The 20,507-nt window shown below is 46.6% G+C and overlaps 1 protein-coding gene across 1 annotated transcript in view; it reads right to left on the bottom strand.

Annotated features, from left to right (window-relative positions):
* Nucleotides 1-19,270, bottom strand: part of LOC115318372 (dehydrogenase/reductase SDR family member 7) — a 68,840-nt gene extending 49,570 nt beyond the window's left edge. The window contains exon 1 of the mRNA XM_029978070.2: nucleotides 19,150-19,270. Coding sequence (XP_029833930.2) covers nucleotides 19,150-19,270 — 121 coding nt within the window. The remainder of the gene's footprint in view (nucleotides 1-19,149) is intronic.
* Between the last annotated feature and the right edge of the window lie 1,237 nt (nucleotides 19,271-20,507).

The following is a 20,507-nucleotide window of genomic DNA, read 5'->3' as shown; positions in this document are numbered from 1 at the left end:
GATGCCTTTGTTGCATGACGGGTAGGCGTGACCGGCGCGTGAACTCTGAGGTGCACGAGCTGAGCTTATGCTCCTGTCATTCGATCATCGCCAACCAGCCATCGTCGTTGAAGAAGGCCAGTCTCCATCAAAGTGGTACGTTGCCGCTATAACTCTGCCTGCATAAGCTATAACACTTCTGAACAAAGGTTCGACAAACTCAGAACGAGCATTACCCCGAAGACCGCAAAATGTAGAGTTATGGGAGCTATGCGAGTGACTTCGATTGCACTGAAGCTTCACTTCCGTTTCTAGGTGTTGTCACAAACGACTCGCTTTGGATGGCTTTCGGGTTGAGACGCTTTCCTCCGGATTTTGGGCGCAGGCTCTCGGCATCTCCCGTGTGAATTTGCGTAGGAGTCCACAATGACGCGTCGCACCAACAAATTCCTGGTCGCCAAGTTTGAAATTCAATCGAGGCGCTTTGCTCAGGCCTCTTATATAACCTTAGTTGTTTCTAAACTTAAGTTTTACTTTTTTTTGTTCTGGGAGGCTCGTTCGCCTTACAGAGGTCGGGGAAAGGTGAGCGCGGTACGCTATGCCAATGAACGACAGAGAGCGCTGTTTGGTCCTTGCTCTATTATCATTTGTTATATTAAAAATTTATTTATAATTATTTCAAAAAGAAAGTTTAAAAAAAAACGTGGATAAGATGTGTAATGCAAGAACAATCGCCACCTGACGAGTTTTATTTTCGGGAGCCGAGGGGACCCCAAGTTCAGTTTGGTTGCGTGCTCTTCATCCTGGAATTGTCTTTTGTGCCGTGTCGGCCTCCTTGTGTCCTCGCGTTTCCTACATCCCGAGGATCATCCCACAAGAAATATAAAAAAGAAAAAACTTCAGCAACTAAAAACCCACGGGACGCAAAATGTCTCGCCTATCGTTCCTTTATATGGACACGTCGTCTTTTATATTTTGTTGTTTCATGTCAGTATTGCATTTAGGTGGCGTTTTGTCGGGCTCCTGCCAGTTCGCAAGAAAGTGTAGGAAGAAGATAGACCATGTTTACCGGACCTCGTCAAGGCTTTTCACTGTGCGGTTCAATCACTGTTCCAAAAGTTACAATGAAACGCCGAGTAGTGCACAAAAGTAACGAAGTACTGAGAATAAAGGAGGAAGGTGACTCTACGGCATAAGAGACTCGCCTAACCTTTTTCTTAAAGTTAGTCCACTTTTCGCAATATTTTTAGAGCGCAGCTCTTAGGGGCCCGTTCCCGGCTTAAGCGGCGTCGGCGTCGGCGTCGGCGTAACCAAGGTCATCCCAAGGTCACGTGGCCCCCAAGGTCATCCCAAGGTCACGTGACCCCCAAGGTCACCCCAAGGTCACGTGACACTCAGTCACGTGACCCCCTGAAGTCACGTGACCCCCGAGGTCACGTGACCCCCCGAGGTCACGTGACCTCCCCGATGACATCGATGACGTCACCGGCATCCGCATTGTCATCGTCATCATCACTGATGATGACGATGACGATGCGGATGCGGATCACTGATGACGTCATCAGTGATGATGACGATGACGATGCGAATGCCGGTGACGTCATCAATGACGTCACTGATGACGTCATCGGTGATGATGACGATGACGATGCGGATGCCGGTGAGGTCATCAGTGACGTCACTGATGACGTCATCAGTGATGATGACGATGACGATGCGGATGCCGGTGACGTCATCAGTGACGATGACGTCATCGGGGAGGTCACGTGACCTCGGCGGGGGTCACGTGACCTGGGGGTGTCACGTGACTTCGGGGGGGGGGGGGCATCCGCATCGTCATCGTCATCATCACAGATGACGTCATCGGAGTCCGCATCGTCATCGTCACTGATGACGTCATCAGTGACGTCACTGATGACATCATCGGCATGGTCACGTGACTCCCCAAGGTCACGTGACCCCCCCGGGTCACTTCACCCCCCAGTACCCGTCCCTCCTCCTCCTCAAGAGCTGCGCTCTAATTCGGTGTTACAGGGAGTTGTAAACGGCTTTCACTTTTTTTAATGAATCAGTGAGAACTTCATTTGAAACTGCGGAATTCGAATATTTTCTCATGGGATTCAAACTTTTTGAACTTTCGCCAGAGAGATTCTCGAAATTATCAAATTCGCCCAACTTGACTCTTAAATAAAATCAAAATTTTCATATTTTTCAACCTTGATCTTAAAGGCCACGGTCCCACTGAATGTGGCAGTTTAGGTACTTTTTGGCAGGTCATTACTCATCTCCTTTTAAATACTGTTTTGTGGGATTGATGTCATTCGAAAGGCAATGCAATCCTCTTCTATTTGATATTATGTATGTGTTGGTTTTTACCGTACATGCGCATTTGTAGCGTTGCGAATATGATGGCGCGGACCCTCACTTGCTCCGCTAGTTCATGTTTAATGAACGATCCATTAAAGATAACATGGTTCCAATATAGCAGTTTTGTTAAGATGATGTCGGAGCAGAATTTAACGATACACGTTTTGGTGTTTGCACTACTTCGTTTTTTCATACCTCCAAATATTGCCCTAAAATTGACATTTTTCAGCACAAATATGTTTTTAATCACGAGCGTTAGGGCAATGAAATTAGCTACAGATGTAGTGCTTATAATTGGTAGTATGCAAAAAAAAATTTAATGTTGCGTAAATTTTTTTGTTTAGATATTTTATATGAAACGTAGCACTTTTTTGTGCTTCGAGTCATGGTACTTTAAATGCCGCTGAGGAAATAATTAAACTATGATAAAATCTTTTATAACATTTAGTGCTACAATGGTTGCCCAAGAGGTGGACTATGGCTTTTTTTCATTTTCCAAGTCATAACGCTCCAGGAGCCCTTCAAACTTACCTGTTTTTGACGCATATCTTTTTTGGACATCAAACAGATTTATAGGCATCTAATAACATTTATTGTTTGGAATAGATATACATTGCGATGTATTACATTTTCGCAATGATCCTGCTTTGGTTTCTTAATAGGTGTAGAGCTTAGCTAATTTTAAAAACAATTAAAACTGTTTGGGTGTTTTGTTGCGCTACCTGGCGGATGGGAGACAAACTGCTGATTTCTAATGTTCAAAAAAATTCCAATGGCGGCGTTGGCGTCTGTATCATCATCAATCTCCGTGTATTTTAGAGCGCAGCTCTTAGGCGCCCGTTTCCGGCTTGAGCGGCGTCGGCGTCGCCGTCGGCGTAACCGCGCGGTGCATTATGGGTAAATTTTCCCGAAGGAACCCGAGGTCCTCCCGAGGTCCTCCCGAAGGAACCCGAGGTCCTTCGGGAGGACCTCGGAAGGACCTCGGGTTCCTTCGGGAGGGCCTCGGGAGGACCCCGGGCTTTTTCGGGAGGACCTCGGGTTCCTTCGGGAGGACCTAGGGGGGGGGGGGGTCACGTGACGATGACATCAGTGACGATGACGATGCGGATGCCGATGACGTCATCAGTGACGTCACTGATGACGTCATCAGTGACTATGACGATGGCGATGCGGATGCCAATGACTTCATCGGCATCCGCATCGTCATCGTCATCATCACTGAGGACGTCATCGTCACGTGACCCCCCCAGGACCTCGGGTTCCTTCGGGAGGACCTCAGGCTCCTTCGGGAGGACCTCGGGAGGACCTCGGGTTCCTTCGGGAGGACCTAGGGGGGGGGGGGGTCACGTGACCTGGGGGTCACGTGACGATGACGTCATCAGTGATGATGACGATGCCAATGACGTCATCAGTGACGTCACTGATGACGTCATCAGTCATGATGACGATGGCGATGCGGATGCCAATGACGTAATCGGCATCCGCATCGTCATCGTCATCATCACTGACGACGTCATCGTCACGTGACTCCCAGGTCACGTGACCCCTCCCCCGAAGTCACGTGATCTCCCAGGTCACGTGACACCCGAGGTCACGTGACCCCCCCCTTCCGATGTCAATTGATCCCCCAGTACCCTTCCCTCCTCCTCCTCCTCAAGAGCTGCGCTCAAATTCGGCGTTAGAGGGAGTTGTAAACGGCTTTCATTTTAGAGCGCAGCTCTTAGGGGCCCGTTTCCGGCTTGAGCGGCGTCGCCGTCGCCGTCGCCGTCGCCGTCGCCGTCGGCGTAACCGCGCGGTGCATCATGGGAAATATCCCATAATGCACCGCGCGAGCCCCCCACCGGGGTCACGTGACTTCGTGGGGAGGCACGTGACCCCCCCCCCCCGAGGTCACGTGACCCCCCGAAGTCACGTGACTCCCCTGAGGTCACGTGACCCCCTCCTCGAGGTCACGTGACTCCCCTGAGGTCACGTGACCCCCCTCCTCTAGGTCACGTGACTCCCCTGAGGTCACGTGACCCCCTCCTCGAGGTCACGTGACCCCCCGAGGTCACGTGACCCCCGCCGATGTCGCGTGACCCCCCGATGACGTCATCGACACTGATGACGTCACCGGCATCCACATCGTCATCGTCATCAGTGATGACGATGACGATGCGGATGCCGGTGACGTCATAAGTGATGATGACGATGACGATGTGGATGCTGGTGACGTCATCAGTGATGATGACGATGACGATGTGGATGCCGATGACGTCATCAGTGATGATGACATCAGTGATGATGACGTCATCAGTGACGATGACGATGTGGATGCCGGTGACGTCATCAGTGATGATGACGATGTGGATGCCGGTGACGTCATCAGTGATGACGTCATCAGTGATGATGACGATGACGATGCGGATGCCGGTGACGTCATCAGTGATGATGACGATGTGGATGCCGGTGACGTCATCAGTGATGATGACGATGACGATGTGGATGCCGGTGACGTCATCGGTGATGATGACGATGACGATGTGGATGCCGGTGACGTTACCGACATCCGCATCGTCATCGTCATCATCACTGATGACGAAATCAGTGACGTCATTGATGTCGACACCGGCATTCGCATCGTCATCGTCATCATCACTGATGACGTCGTCAGCGACGTCACTGATGACGTCACCGACATTCGCATCGTCATCGTCATCATCACTGGTGAAGTCATCAGTGACGTCACTAATGACGTCATCAGTGACGTCAGTGATGACATCATCGGCATTGGGGGTCAGGTGACCCCCCAAGGTCACGTAACCCCCCCCTGGTTAGTCTAACCCCTCCCCCCAGCGCCCTTCCCTCCTCCTCCTCAAGAGCTGCGCTCCAATTCGGCGTTACAGGGAGTTGTAAGCGGCTTTCACTTTTTACCTTCACATTTAAAAAAACTATATTGGAAGATTTACTATCGATAAATGAATGGTTTAAGTACTGGGTTAGGTTGATAAATTGAAGATAATTATTTACGCAAGCTTAGTGTGATAGAATGTGTTCATTATTTGATACGATTGAAGTCAATAAACAATGAAGACGAGAAGGAAAAGAAAACACCCTAGTTCACTTCATGCCCTTGTTCAAGGAGTTTGTAATAAAAAATTATGTTGTGTGTATGTTTATACAGCCTAGAACTTGATCTGCCTCAATGGGCGACTAGTCTCCCAGCTGTAGATGAGCAATTTAGCTAGTGCAGTACAACCGCTAGCCTGAGATCTTTAAAGTGCACCATGCAGTAGTGATACACGACCGCACACCGGTACGATGCTCATCCAGATTGCAACAGGCAGGGGTGGGGAGAACTTGCAATACCTGGAGGGGCCATGACGTAACCCCCGTCGGTTCCACTACCTTTTGACGACTGCCTCTTTCTCATTGTTCCCGCGAACCTCCTTTCCTGCGACTCAAACTGAAACTATACTTCGTTTCAGCTGAAGTCCAGACGCAGCCAATTCTACAAGCGCGAGCATATGGCCCGGAACAGTGCCTGTACTGGACGAGCGCTCGTGCTTGGCAAAGATGCTGAAAGCCCGTAGCTCGCGCTTGTAGCATCGGCTGCGCCTGGACTTCAAGCTGTAACGAAGTGTGAATAAAAACATTACACGATTATTTAGCTCATTTAGTGATAACCAACTACACATAATGAGAGTACGAAGCGGCCGGGTAGCAGATACGCGGGTTTCATGTGCGACCATTCCAAATGTCCTCAGAAGAGAGAACGCGCGAGCTTACGTCGTGCGTTCTCTCTTCTGACGATCTTTCAAGACGATCTTTGGATCGTCTTGAAAAAGACGATCCAAAGAAAAAAGGCGGAACGTTGTGTTCTTTGTGATTGTGCGTTTAATTTATTGACAGGTACATTTGAAAATCAACGATGGACGTCGATCGTCTCGAGGTAGTGTGATATAATAATATTATATAAATAATAAACACAATGAAGGACTGAGCAACTCAATTTTTTTTAATTCCTGGATTGTAATATGGCGGTAACTTATTGTATTTACTGTTGATGAGGAGCAATATGATAGGACGAGGTAATGATTAGACGATGATGCTCTATAAGGACGACGACTTTAGTGGTGTAATTTGTCGTCGCCATCGTTGCATGCTTTTCTTTGGTCCTGCGATCGTCGCTGTTATTCTTGCTACGCTTGAGTGCACGTCGTGCATAGCCGCAGTTAGTGTTAAATAGTCTTTGCTGTGAACAGAGTCGAAAATAAATCGACGTCTTGAAATGCTTCCGGCCCGAAAGCAGTCGTGGCCGTCCAGACAGCGCTCGGAAAAAAAACTCAAGCCGTACCAGGCTAAAGAAGGACAATAATGCAAATCTTGACGCTTGATTAAAAATGTACTTTTCTTAATTCTTCTAAGCGACCTAACCATGGGGCGCGCAATATAACGTAATTGCACCATGTGTGAGAATCATGAATGGTTTCAGTGAGTATGGCCATAGGGATGTGCAGCGGAGTAAAACTGCAACTTCCCGAGAGGGCTGCTTGATAGGCATCTTTCCACTGAGTCAGTTATATCTTCGATGTTGTGGATTTCACAACTGATGGCATAGAGCAGTGGTTCTCAACCATCGATGTTTCGCGGACCCCTTGTGGATCGGCGAAAATGATGGAGGCCCCCGTCCGCGGTGGGGGGGGGGGGGGGGGAAGGTATAGGTTAAATATAGTAAGGATATGATAAATGGATTTAACTAAGGGCTAATGTGAACTAGACTTCTTGACATACACACAAAAAAACTCGCCCGGAAATGGAAAAATTCCTTCTCGATCTGAAAAAAAGACAACTTTTATTGCCAGGCTTGACTGATGTGGCACCCCTAGATTGCCTTCGCAGACCCCAAAGGGTCCGCAGACTCCCATTTTAGAACCACTGGCCATAGAGAATTCTTTTCGAAACACGAATAATGTTTTTCTAGATATGGACAGGTAGGAAGGTCGTTATTACGACGCAGTGGTGTTATTTTTATTTATGCGACGTTTTCTGTAGGTGGTAACAGGCACGTATTTAGGGGGGGGGGGGGGGGGGGGGGGAAGCCCATGGGGCCCAGGCTTCGTCGAAATCTTCCTTTTTGCTGGGGCCTCCTCTGCCCTTCCCTCATACAGCATTTTGTCATGGGCGCCCCCGCCCTTCCCCCTCCCCCTCCCCCCCCCCCCCCCCCCCCCTCCGAATCAATATCCTGGCTTCGTGCCTGAGTAGTAATATATATTTTTTGATCGCTGTCCAGACAGCGTTTGCCGCATTGGCAGTAAATGGCTATATATGCTTTGTTAAAACTCTTGGAAAGTAAACATAGACCACTTTAAAATTGCTGATGCAAAACAAACACTGTTGTCCTTTCCCATCAAAGGGTGTTCGTAAACAAACCACAAGTTTTGAAATCTTACCCCCTATATTGGACAGGCCCTTAATATTTTTTTTATCTCTAGACGCAAGGAAGAGGATGAGGAGAGGCCAGCACCCCGCACTCACGAGCAGGAGTTGGCAGAGCAGAACCAAGGAGCTGCTGCGTCAACTACGGATGACTTATCCTGCTTCTATCTGGATGAAGAGCTCCCTGACCTCGTTATTGAGTCGTCCTCCAAGACAACAGCACCAACTGAGGAAGCCACAATCTCCGGCAGGAGGATAATTACTCCCAGTCACTTCATTCAGTGCCTTCGGGAATTAGAGCAGCATGAGAGCGTCCGAGATAGGCACGGAAGGTTCATATTTGATCATGAGCAGAGAGTCGGCCTATGGTCGGAATTTGTGTACATATGTAATGAATGTGGTGCACACAGGACTGTTTCAACAGACCCTGTTCCGGATCCAACATCCATTACTACTCCGCAAAAGAAACTGGGAGCGAATGATGCCGCCGTCTGGGCCTTCATGTCAATCGGTGGTTTATATTCAAATCTTGAAGAGGCTTGTGCTGTCTTGGAGGTGCCCACTCTCAGCAAGAATGCATTTCTACGCCGCGAAGAAGGACTGGGACAGGTACAGATGTGCAATTTTCTTTTAACCTTTTAATGTTAATTCGTAAGACGGTTGCCATTTTTATTCAGGGAAGAAGCGCATCGAAAGCAATCTTTCGCGCTTAAAATGTCCGCACGTGCTGCGCGCGCTAGCTTCAACTCTAAAAATAATTCTAGCTCAATTATGGCTAAAGTTAAAGCTGGGTCATGCACGTGTTGAACGTTTGGTAAATTAAGTCGAATGAAATGTGTCAACTGAAAGTAATGTCGAAATTTCTATCTATGTTTTGTTACTTAGGTTGCTCATTATCACATTTCACTCGTACCCCTACTTCTGGTGCGAATTATATTTGGAGAGAGTCATTTTTTATTCGATATGTCCTTGTTATAAGATATATTTGCAGTCTTATGTGAATCACCCTGTGTACATTATGACCATCAGCGGTGCATTTCCAGTTGCGAAAAATTGGCCACCTGTTACATTGCTGCTACGCGTTGAGGATACCAACACCAATAGTGGAAGCACTCATACGTTTTACAATAAGTTCTTGCACTCTCGCCAAGAATACTTTTTCTGGTTTGCTTATCACTAAAAGTGCGTCGAATGTTTTGTTTTTTTTCAGAACTGAAAAGCCATTTGATGATCCTTCAGGCCGGGGAAAAAGAAAGAGCATTGGCCTTGCAGCAAGGTCACGTATGCGAAGATGGTGCCGCAGCATATGTAACCGTAATTGTTGACAGAGGCTGGTCCCACAGGAGTCATGGGCACCGCTACACAGCTAAATCAGGACTTGCTGTGATAATTGGTGCAGTGACCAAAAAGATCCTCTACATAGGAGCAAGGAACAAGTTCTGCAGCTATTGCGAGTACTACAAGCAGAAATATGCTACGATTCCTACGCACTCCTGCTACAAGAACTGCAGTACTGCTTCAACTGCTATAGAGTCCGATATCATAGTCGAAGGATTTCAAGCAAGTGAAACAATGCACGGTCTGCAATATCGCACCTTTATTGGAGACGGAGATTCATCTGTCCATAACCAGATCTTATGCAAAGTTTCTTACGGCTATCTTGTTGAGAAAGTTGAATGTGCCAACCATGTTGTGAAGTGTTACACAAGCAAGCTCTTCAACATAAGAAAGGAGAGCAAAGATCATGAAAAGTTCCTCTCACTAACTCGCATTAAAAGAATTAAAAATGGTGCTCGGAAGGCTGCGTCACATTATGTGACACAGCTGTCAAACTGGCAAGGAATCCCTCAAGACCGACTGAGGTGCACAAAAGATCTCGTAGGGCAGCTCCAGGCTGACATAATTAATGGTCGTAAACACGTGTTTGGCCATCATGAATGCTGCAAAAACTACTTTTGCGATGGCACAACGGGACAGAAGTCTATGCAGCAATGCCTTATATGCTGCAAACAAAAATAATGTCCGCCGCAAATTAAATCGCTGACAAGGCTCATCGCCTTATCACCAACAGCACGAGCAATCTTGCGGAGTGTGTGATGTCTTTAGTTGCAAAATTTGCAGGGGGCAAGCAAATCAACCGCTCGCAAAGGGGATCCTATCAGCATCGATGGCACGGAGCCGCGCTAAACTTCCAGTGTGGAGCGAGCTGGCACCGTAATGCAGTTGAACAATTAACAGGAAAGAGTCCATCTGATTCGCTAAACAAACACATATCTAAAAGAGAACAAGCAAAGGCTATAAACACAAGGAAACGTAGTCGTGTGGAGGAGTCTGCAACTGCTAGCACATTTAAGCAAAGAAAACTTACCCAAGAACCAGGTTCTAAGGCACGCTACGGTGAAAGGTGTGAGCAACCAGACATTCCTCCTGATGTTTATGAACAGAAATCAACCATAAAGCTCCAGAGCCTCCAAGCAGACGTCGCACAGCGCACTAACATTGAGTTGTTGACGAGAGGCCAGGCAATCAACCCAAGGTGGAGAACTGAAAGGAAGCCAAGGCTGACAGCATCCCATTTTGGGGAGGTATGCAAGATGCGACCCACAACGTAGAGTGCCAGACTTGTTTCAAGTATCGTGTACCCTAATGACTTTTATACACCCGCAACAGAGTATGGTAGAATAAATGAGGATGCTGCTCTACAACTGTACGTGGAACAGGAAAATTCCATTGTGCAAAAGTGCGGCTTATTCGTTGATATGAAGCACGGATTTCTAGCAGCATCCCCTAATGGACTGCTTGGAACAAATGGCCTCGTTGAGGTAAAATGTCCCTGCTCCAAAATATTCTTGAAGCCTGTTGAAGCCGCAAAAGAGTATCAGGCAAAAAATAAGAAGAATGAGCCTGGTGTGGAAGGTCTAAGTCACCATCATAGCTTCTACTACCAAATACAAGGGCAGTTACACATTACACAAAGAGAATTTTTGTGATTTTGTTTTTACACTCAATGGCATTAATATCCAACGTATTCAGAGGGATAACACCTTCTGGTCAACCAAGATGGAGCCTTTTCTACTCAGGTTTTACATGAAATTCATGCTGCAAGAAATTGTAAATCCTCAAGAACCCCAAAGCATGCCACTAAGAGAACCCCGTTACATCCTTGATGCCAGAAAGATACGAGACAAAAACCAGGCTAATAAAATCAGGAGGAATCAAAAGATCAGAAATAAGAAAGCGGCCCCATAGTTTACACTGTGAAGTATCGAGACTGAAACTGTATTTCCGATGACCTCGGCTCTCGCGAAAAAAGCGAGCAAGAACCTTGAGTTTATGGCCTGTGGCTGGAGACAAGGGTGCGCGGGCAGGAAAATACGTGGAACGTGGATTCCTTCGTTTATTATTATTTTCACATACTCCGGTTACCTAACGATACGGCAGACAGGCAGGACTGCCGAACTTCCGCTGAAAGTCCTCACGTAGACGAGTTGTCCGATTGAATAATCTGCCATTATTACGTATCTGGAAATCTCTCGAACTTCGTTCGTAGGCCATAGCGTCATGGGATCGAGGGTTGTGGCTCTTCGTCTGCCGAACATTGCTTCGGCGGGTGTTTTCCCGGTGAAAGATGAGACCGTCACGTGCTGCCGGAACAAGAACCTGGCGATTCGTCACTGAACTGCTTCTTCCGTAAGCTTCGAAAGGGCCTTCTTCGTTTCGCACACCATCTGTTCTGCTTGCCCGTTAATTGCAGGATGGTATGGCGCACTGGTGTAGTGCCTGATGCCGTTTTGTTGTTCTTGTTTTTTTGTTTTTTTTGTCAAAAGCTTATTTATTTTATTTCAAACAAGATTCGGCGCGTTATCAGATAAAAGTATTTTCTGTAGGTCAAAAGTAGCGAAAACAAATTGGGTTGTGTGTATGTTTATACAACATAGAACTTGGTATGCCTTAACGGGCGACGAGTCTCCCAGCTGTAGATGGAAAATTCAGCCAGTGCAGTACAACTGCTAGCCTGGGGTCTTTAACGTGCATCACGCAGTAGTGATAAACGATCGCACGCCGGTACGATGCTCATCCAGATCGAAATAAGCAGGGATGGGGATTGAACCCAGGATCATGGGTTCTGCAGCGTCAAAAGTATCAAAAAGAGAGCGTAGAACGTCAATGACGCGTTTGGATGGCGTGGCATGCATTGTTTAAATTTTCAACCACTTATAGTACACATCGACCATGACTCCGCAGATGCGGATACGTTTCGCCATCCACCAACTGAAGAGTAGATAGTTTTCAGTTACTGCTAAAAATGGCGCTAGACTCGAAGAAGACTCAGTAGTTCTGCAAAGTTAGCCCAAGTGCCAACACTTTTGTCCAAGGTGGAAAGTGTTCTAAACGTCGACAACGTCGCTAGCGACGTGCTGTGCTTGACACTGTACGCTTACCCTTCACTGAAAAGAAACTTGCTTGTTCTTCTGCCACAAGTCGTCCGATGTCAGGTCATCACCGCAACTCTATCTCCGGACAAAACAGGTCTCCATCGTCCGCATGTCCATTGTTAGCAATCATGTAAACTTTAAATTTCCGAACGCTCATCGCCTGCCACCGCTAAACGCCGCTCATTCATAGCGTCTTCATTGCAAATAAACGTCTTCCTATTTATTCTGACGCTTTTCATCATATTCCTCCTAAGCTGTACTTACACCATTATGTCTGTCGGTACTTCCGAAAATATTGTAACCACGCTTGTTTCTGGCAACCTATAATGTAATAACCTTTACAACATCTTCCGGATACCGTGAAACATAATATTTCGTAACGTCACTTTTCAGTCGCCATTATAATGGTGAGATAAGTACCGTAAATCGTGAAGCATTTTGCTAGACGTCAGCTTCCGCTAATGTCTTCAAAGATTGAGTCTACTGAGTGTGCATTCCTGCAGAAGTTTTCATTGATAGAATATTGACACGTCAATCAAAAATTTATTTCTTCTTGGTAAGATCTTTTACTGGAGCTCGTGACAACCGCCCAACCGCATCTCCCTATATCAGAAAACAATTTATAACCAGCCTGACATTCTCGCATACATGTGTTTGCTGGACCACGCTACTTGAGCCAGCTGTGCACAGCTGGCAGCGGCGTGAGCAAGGCCACGAAGGGAACGTGATGGTGCTCGAGCCATCCCATTGTGAACCAATGTTTCGGCCACCGGGTGCGTGTCGCCATCTATTGATTGAACTAACGCCTTGTTCAAGATGGCTGCCGTGGGACCGCAGCCTTAAAGAAATTCGAGATCTTCGAACTCCAACTTCGAAGAGCCTCCACGTCATCGAAGGTTTCGAATTATAACATCAATGGGTTTCGAAAGTCCCCATTTCGTCCACTTCGAAATTTAATAACGGTAGAAAGTTTTGAAACTTTTCGAACTCGAGCCTGGGATAGGTTCGCGGCATCTCTAATTATCACAATGTCCAAAAAAAAGTGGGCGGGGGGCTCGTTTTCTCCGGTGATTCGCTGCACTCTACGTATTTACTCACCATTGCCTATTTCTATCCTAAAAAAACGTTTTGACACAAAATTATTGTCTGCTGTGAGACGCAGAGCCTGTGGGATAGTCAGATCAATATTCCAGTCCAGAGGGGTCTTATTCATTTGCAGTTGAATTTTGCAGAGTGTGATGCTACTGCCTCTGTCTGCTTCCGACGAGAGAACACATAAGCACACTGGCGCCACCTGTCAGGTACCCCTCGAACCCTTTCCACCTGCGTATAACCAGACGGAAGGTTTGACAATCTGCGGGATGAAATTCACGCGCTACTAATTGGAAATGGTAGCTTATAATATTGTCAAAATTGTGTCGCGCCGCAAATAAAAGAAGGATCCGTAAAAAAAAAAATTTTTAGAAAGCGGATACAAAGATGGGAAGCGTTATGGGACCACCCGATAGATGGCGCCAGAGCGCAATGGCGTGCTCTCGTTGTAAGCGGCGGTCACAGGCGAGCACATCGCATTCGGTGAAACACTCCAACACAAGTGTGTTGCCCATCCTCGACAGTCCACGCCCTGTCTAAATAGCAGGGGGTGGTGTGTAGACGATTGCCGCATTCGATTTATCTGCACCTTCTGCACAAGCTGCACTCGGTGAACACCGCCGTACTCGACTTACGAGTGCAGCCCACGTCAAAACACGATCGAAAATATACGGTCTTGCACGTATTCTGCACCGCGCTACACATTTCTGCGTCTGTGCAGCCTGGTGCAAGTGAATAGAATCATCGGTCTGAGGCGTGTCTCTCTCCCTTTTACGTCGGCCCTGTAACACTGGTCGTACAAAAACCGTCTGGAGACACGGAGCTTCTCTGCAGAGAAACTCCACATCTCCAGATGTATGCTGTATGAACAGTGTGACTGGGACTTTAGGGATAAACGCGGGCATCTTCAATTAGCTCTAATCGATTGCTAGGCTACCTCAAAAGATGCGTAATGCAGATTCTTGAGCGAGTTGGTACTGAAACTTCGAGAACATGATAGCGCTTCAAGACAGGGACGAGAGTAGGAACGAGATAACTAACTGCGCTAACTTAAATTAAACAGTTGAAGCTAATTCCCTATAGCTTCGGAGGAAGCTCCTTCGAAACCCACTGGAATGGCGGCGAATGTGAAAGTGGCGCCTCTAGCGGACTCGGAGTCTACGAAAACAGACGACGCAATGGAAAAGTATAGGCTCCGCGATGCCCTCGAGCTTTGCGAGCCCCGTTTCGTCACCCCAACAGCTGAAACAATTCATTACGGTCAGTCCGCTTGCAAAGCAGAATCCACTGGTCGCAACTGCAACGGCAAACAAATAACAAGGCGCGCAGCCGCGGTCTCAAGCGCCACTCAGGGGATCACACTCGTTTGAAGAGCATCTGGAAGCGGAAAAAGAGGCGTTAAGCTGCTCGAACTACGTCGTAAAAGGTTACTGTTGACCCGTTACAAACTGCGTTATCACAGTTTCTTACCTGAATAGGCGATTGTTTTAACGTGCGCAAACAACATGTTAAGATTACCAGAGCAAGCGCAGCAGCCGCTGCAGCAAAAACATTATATAACGAGAGAAATGACCGTGCAAACACTTTCCGAACTTTGCAGGAAAGGATAAGCAAGCAAAAAAATTTCTAAGCTCGGCTGAAAGCTGAAGCTAATTTTTTTTCTTTTCAATATTTTGGCATGTTTACGCTATTGTATTTTGCTCGCTCCACAGACGGCGCCACGACGAAACTATAATAATAAAAACGACAAAACTATAATAATAAAAAACAGCTTTACTATTTATTTTAGCTGCTTGCTACACGTTTGCTTGTTTGCTTTCGCTGCGTTAGTAGGACCTAAAAACAAACCAGAGGAAAGGAATAACGTAGTCCCAGCTCACTCTGCCCGGTAAATAGGAGCCGCACGCTGCAATTTGGTACGTCAAAGGAGTGTGAAATCTTTTTTTTTTTTCGCATTTTTTCTCTCAGTGAATTTGGCAGGTTTTTTGTTTGCTCGCTTGACGAAGCAGTTCAAAATACATAAAGTACTTGTTGACGTACGTGTCCAGGCAAGCTTTGCACACCGTGCCTTTGTTTCGAGTGTCGATCAGCGGCCTCAAGACCGCCTTCAGCTGAACTCTTGTCTGGTGCGATACATCAGTGAAATGTGTGACGAAGGCACGGCTGATGTTACCGGCTATGTGACTAGCTAAGTAGGAAGGTGGTGTCATTTTCGCATACGAATAGTTCTTGCTCTTCAACAGAATGTCTTTCTTCGAGGTGTTCCATGTTTCTGATTGCGGTTGGACTTGGCAAGCATGATGACAGATATGATTAGCTGCCCACCCGGCTCCGGACTGGGTGTTCAGTTGTGCATCTGGACTGTTGTCGGTGAAGCTTTCCGCAATATCCGTGGAGTTGTCATAATCATCTGTTGAGGCGTCAGTGGAGATTTTGAAGCCAGACTTGGATAGCTCTTCCAGCTTATTTTGAATGCTGCAGTAACTTAATTTTTCACGTTTGTTCGGTCTTTGGGAAACGGAAGAAGGATTTTCCACCACATCGCAAAAACTTGTTTTTGCAGTGGTAGGCAGCACATGGTGTATGCCCGAAGGCGGCCGGTTGGTCAACAAACGATGACCCACAGCAGATATGCCCGCGTACACAAATCAAATCCAAATAGAAAGGTATACCGAGCTTACACGCTTTTAATATATTTAATAACTATCAAAAAGCTTATATGAATATTTCGGATTAAAATCTCAATCGAAGGCTGAAATAGGAGGTTATCGCAGACGACAGTGGTAGAAAACAAAAAACAACAACAAAGTTGCAGACGGCCCTCAGTCCGAGAATAGCGTAGCACACGAGCAGACGAACCGGCGGTAGTAAGCGCCGAAGTGAAAGAAAGGGAATAAAAACTAGCCAAACAACCCAAAGCAAAATACGCGATGATTCCAACGTCAAGAAAGCAAAAAAAAGAAAGAAAAAAAGCAACAAAGCACAGCATAAAACCAGGAAAAGAGACCGCTCCGGCGTAGCGCCGCCTCAAGCATAAAAAAGAGAGTGGAATTTGAAAAATGGAAGGAGCCGCAAACGGTCCGACGGGTGCCGGCTTTTATAAAAGACGCAGAAAACGTTAGTTGTCCCGGCGCTAACAATCGGAATTTGTGCATCGTATATAATGGAACCAGAATCACCTTTATTTGCGCTACAACGCTCTCCTCTTGTTTTTTTTTTTCTTTTGCACGCGGGAGAAGTCAGCTTTTTCTCTAACTCCGCTTTTATTAATTTCAGTAATACCGTCAAATTCGCAGGTGCACAATCGACTTCTTTCAGAGAATACTGACATCGCAGTAACGTACGTGGTTTGAAATTGCCTTTTGCTTCTTCATCCGCAGACGATCTTAACAGGAATTAGCCAGCTCGCCTATTCGACAAAACGGTTATAAACAAGACATCCATAAGAAATGGGAATTGCAACAAGAAAACGAATTGATTGATAAGAACAGTAAAGTTGAAACGCAGCAATGTTCAGAAATTTTGTACAGTGCCCTTCATCTAAAAACAGCGCGAAGGTACGTTCGTGTTTCTCTTGGCTTGCATAAGTTGTGACAGGGTGTTTTCGTCACGAGAGCCCTAAAACTGCACCCAGAAAGGTCTAACATATTTCCCACGCGAAAATGTTTTTCAGTATAATGTTACACCTATCTTTTAACAATCAAGGCAGTGAGCACCCGGGACAATATTTTTTTTCATTTGTCACCTCGCACGGAGATAGGCAAAACCAATGCGTTGTGAAGAATTCATCTGCTAGGCGGAGACTCCGAGCTTGCCAGGGGCGTTGCGATCACTTTTCGCCAGTTGCCAGTATTGGTATTTGGTTGAAGCTTACATGGAATTTGGTAGAAGTTAGCGCAGTATGTTGTCTCGTTCCTACTCTCATCCCTGCCTTGAAGCGCCATCATGTTCTCAAAGTATCTCAAAATAAGCTTTTTTCCTCTAACTACCGCGTCTCTAAAGCTTCTTTTATACGAAAACATTTAGTTCGCTCTACTCTGGAATATGCGGCCTTTATCTGGGACCCCGGTGTCACCCTTGTACCTGCCATTGAGTGCATTCAAAATCGTTCCGCTCGTTTAATTCTTTCAAACTATCATCGCACAGCCAGCGTCACCTCTATAAAAGCATCACTGTCCTGACCTAACCTCTGTTTTCGTAGAAATTTATATCGTTGAATCATCCCTAAAACCCAAAAGGTTGTGTGTGTGTTTTTGTGTAAAACGATTGAAGTTGTAGGCATGGACACGCAAACAAATACCACAACGCGAAAAAAAAAAACGTTTTCCACGCGCGCGCGCCTTTTTACCTTTTGCGTTTTTCTCTCCCTCTACTCACCTCCTCGCTTCTTTTTTTATTTCTGACGTAATCTATTACGAAATTTAGAATCTTTCTAGGCGACATTCCTATATTATTCAATAACGGCATTCGTAAAACATGTTTTTAACGTTATTGCGAACGTCCTACGGACCTTCTTTTTGAAATACCGAAAATTGGAGTCCGGAGTGATGTCGCCTCCTGGTTTTTACAGCGGAACTTTATAAGGGCTAGTTTCCCCAGGATCGTGTCCCCCGCAAAAAAATTACGACACCAAACTCTGGACACCCACCGCCATCTATGAGCGACAGCGGAAAGCCACGTATCTAGTTGCCGCCGTCGCTCATAGATGGCGGCAGCCTTTCCACTCCGGCTTGCCAACTTATGGCCGGCCATTACTTTCCATTGGGCAGCTCCGCTGGTGTTCCTTCTTCACCACAATAGAAAGAATTTTTTTTTATCTTTTTTTGGAAAACATGGCGGCGCTCGACACATGGAGCACTGAGGAGGATCGGTGAGTCGGGGAATCTGACGAAGCTACCTTTTTTAGGTGCCGGACGACCTCTCAGACTACGAAAAGGAAGTCTTCAAACGGTCAAAAGAACTGGGTTTTGTGTCTGTATACCGTAGTTTCGGTTGTGCAACAGCCAACCGGCGCGACGTGGCCCCTCACGTCGCTCACAAAAGTCCACTGCGCGTTTTCTTCGCCCTCACACCATTTCGAAAATTTTGAGGTTGCTCGAAGGTACCTAAAAGAACATCAAACTCGAAAGTGGAGCGTCGTCTGCTCACAGCGATACGCGGTACGCAGGGAGAAGAGCGGTTGATTGCGGGACGCGGGCGAACACGACACTTCGGTTCGGGATGGTCCGGAGTCATAAAAAAAACTCTAGTTCGAGAACGACTCAATCTTTGACGTCACTGCACTGGCGCAGATCGCGCAAGAAATTCAAAATCGCCTTTTGATTTTTTTTTTTTTACTTCACAAATTTTGAATTTTTAAGTTTCGAATTTTCAGGGTAATGCCCAATCATCGTTTTCAATCGTTTCAGATAATAAAACAAATATGATTTAGACCTGTCAGTGTCCCTTTATGTCTTTTTCACAAGAATTCTTACTGTAATTCCTCACTTCATGAAACTTTATTTATATAAACACCTCGCATATCTTCAGGAACCAGTCACCAGTTAAAGGCTGCCGCCGCTGTGACACCTCCTCATTTAATGCCCATTCTGTTCACCGAGCCTCAGTAGACTGAAATCGCTTTGCCGAGCCCATAGCCTCAACAACTGATGTTGGTGATCTTAAAATTGCGATTACTCATTTTCTTATTGTTCCTTAGCCATTGTTCCTATTTTTGCATTGTTTGTTGTTAAACTCATATTTTTTGTGTTAAAACTCACTCTTTGTAATGTCTTCGGGCCCTGAGAAAAATAAATGAACTGAAATAAAATGAAATAAAATGAGGCGTGCACTGTGACGCCGAAAGGTTTACACTTACCTACACCGCGTCCAAATTTCACCAGTAACAGCAAACTAAAGTCGGCGTCAGCGAACTTATACCACACAAAAAACAGAACGAGAAGAGCTCCAACGAAATACAGCACAGTGCAAATATCCATATCTGTGGTATGTCAACAGACAAGCGGTGAATAGATGACAGTCAACGTGGCTGTTTTGCTTTGCACACAAATGCCCCTGCAATTTTACCCCGATGTTGGCTTCGGTCGATTGAAAATGATGACGTAGTTGGATTGAAACGGGTGGCGGATTTTATATATGATCTCTGCGTTGAAAGAGCGTTTCACGACTTACGACCTTTAAAAAGAACAGACGGTAAAAAGGTTGGACAACCTTTTACCGTCAAAAGCTAAAAGGACAAACGAAAAGCATGCTTTGTCGTCCGGCCCATACTAACAGAATAACTAGTTTTGAGCCTAATTCCAGACGCAGCCGACGCTACGAGCTAATAAGACCAATCAAACAGCATCAAAAGAGCAAGTCACTCAGCCTTTTGTATATTATTGCTTCAGCGATGATAGCCATGATGGCGCGCTTTTGACGATGTCTCAGTGGTTCCGTCAGCTCGTATCGTCGACTGAGTCTGAGCTTAAGGTGAAACGAAGTAGAAAGTATATTTTACAAAGACAAATGCGCCAACTCAGCGCTATGCATGGTTTGCACTGACAGCTGTCATAGGTTCGTGATGTTGGAAAGAAATGCCAGAAGACACGAGCATGCGTTATGGGATAATTCACATTGCACTGTAGAAATATGGAAAGAGAATATTTACACAACTATTTACACCACTTCAACAAATGTTAAGGTTCGAGTGTCCCCTGAAAAGTCCCTCGCTCACGACTTTTCAGTCCTTGCGGCATAGCGCCAGTGGCAGCCGGTGATCAGGGGTCTACCGACGTCAGGGCCAAGGGACGTATTGACGAGGCAGTTGATCGATGGCCGAAGGCTTGAATCAGGCCCAGTACGTCTGTGGCACGAAGCGGCAGCGGGTGTTCAACTGCGCCACGCATGCAGTCTTGTCTACTTTTGGAATGTTGGCGCCCGGACTGCGGGAGAAGCGGGTTGTGGGTCGGGCCTCTTGACGTCTGGTCGCGCCGACCGAGGTCCGGCCGGGTCGCGTCTGCTCCGTCCTTTGTCAACCGCCAGAATCCTCTCTCGCGCTCCTCGCATGCTTCCCCCCTCCCCCCCCCCCACCCCCCCCCCCCCGTCTTCTTCTTCCTCGTCCTCTTTGGCTTGTCGCGGAATCGCTCATCACAGAGCTCATTGGTGGCCTTGTGGTGACCCTGCTGTTGAGCACGTATATCTTCTGCAGCACAAGGTTTGCGTTACGTAGATTTA

This window comes from Ixodes scapularis, unplaced genomic scaffold (assembly GCF_016920785.2).
Source record: "Ixodes scapularis isolate PalLabHiFi unplaced genomic scaffold, ASM1692078v2 PGA_scaffold1__304_contigs__length_218370807, whole genome shotgun sequence".
Taxonomy (NCBI): domain Eukaryota; kingdom Metazoa; phylum Arthropoda; class Arachnida; order Ixodida; family Ixodidae; genus Ixodes; species Ixodes scapularis.
This window is presented reverse-complemented; position numbering and strand designations above follow the sequence as displayed.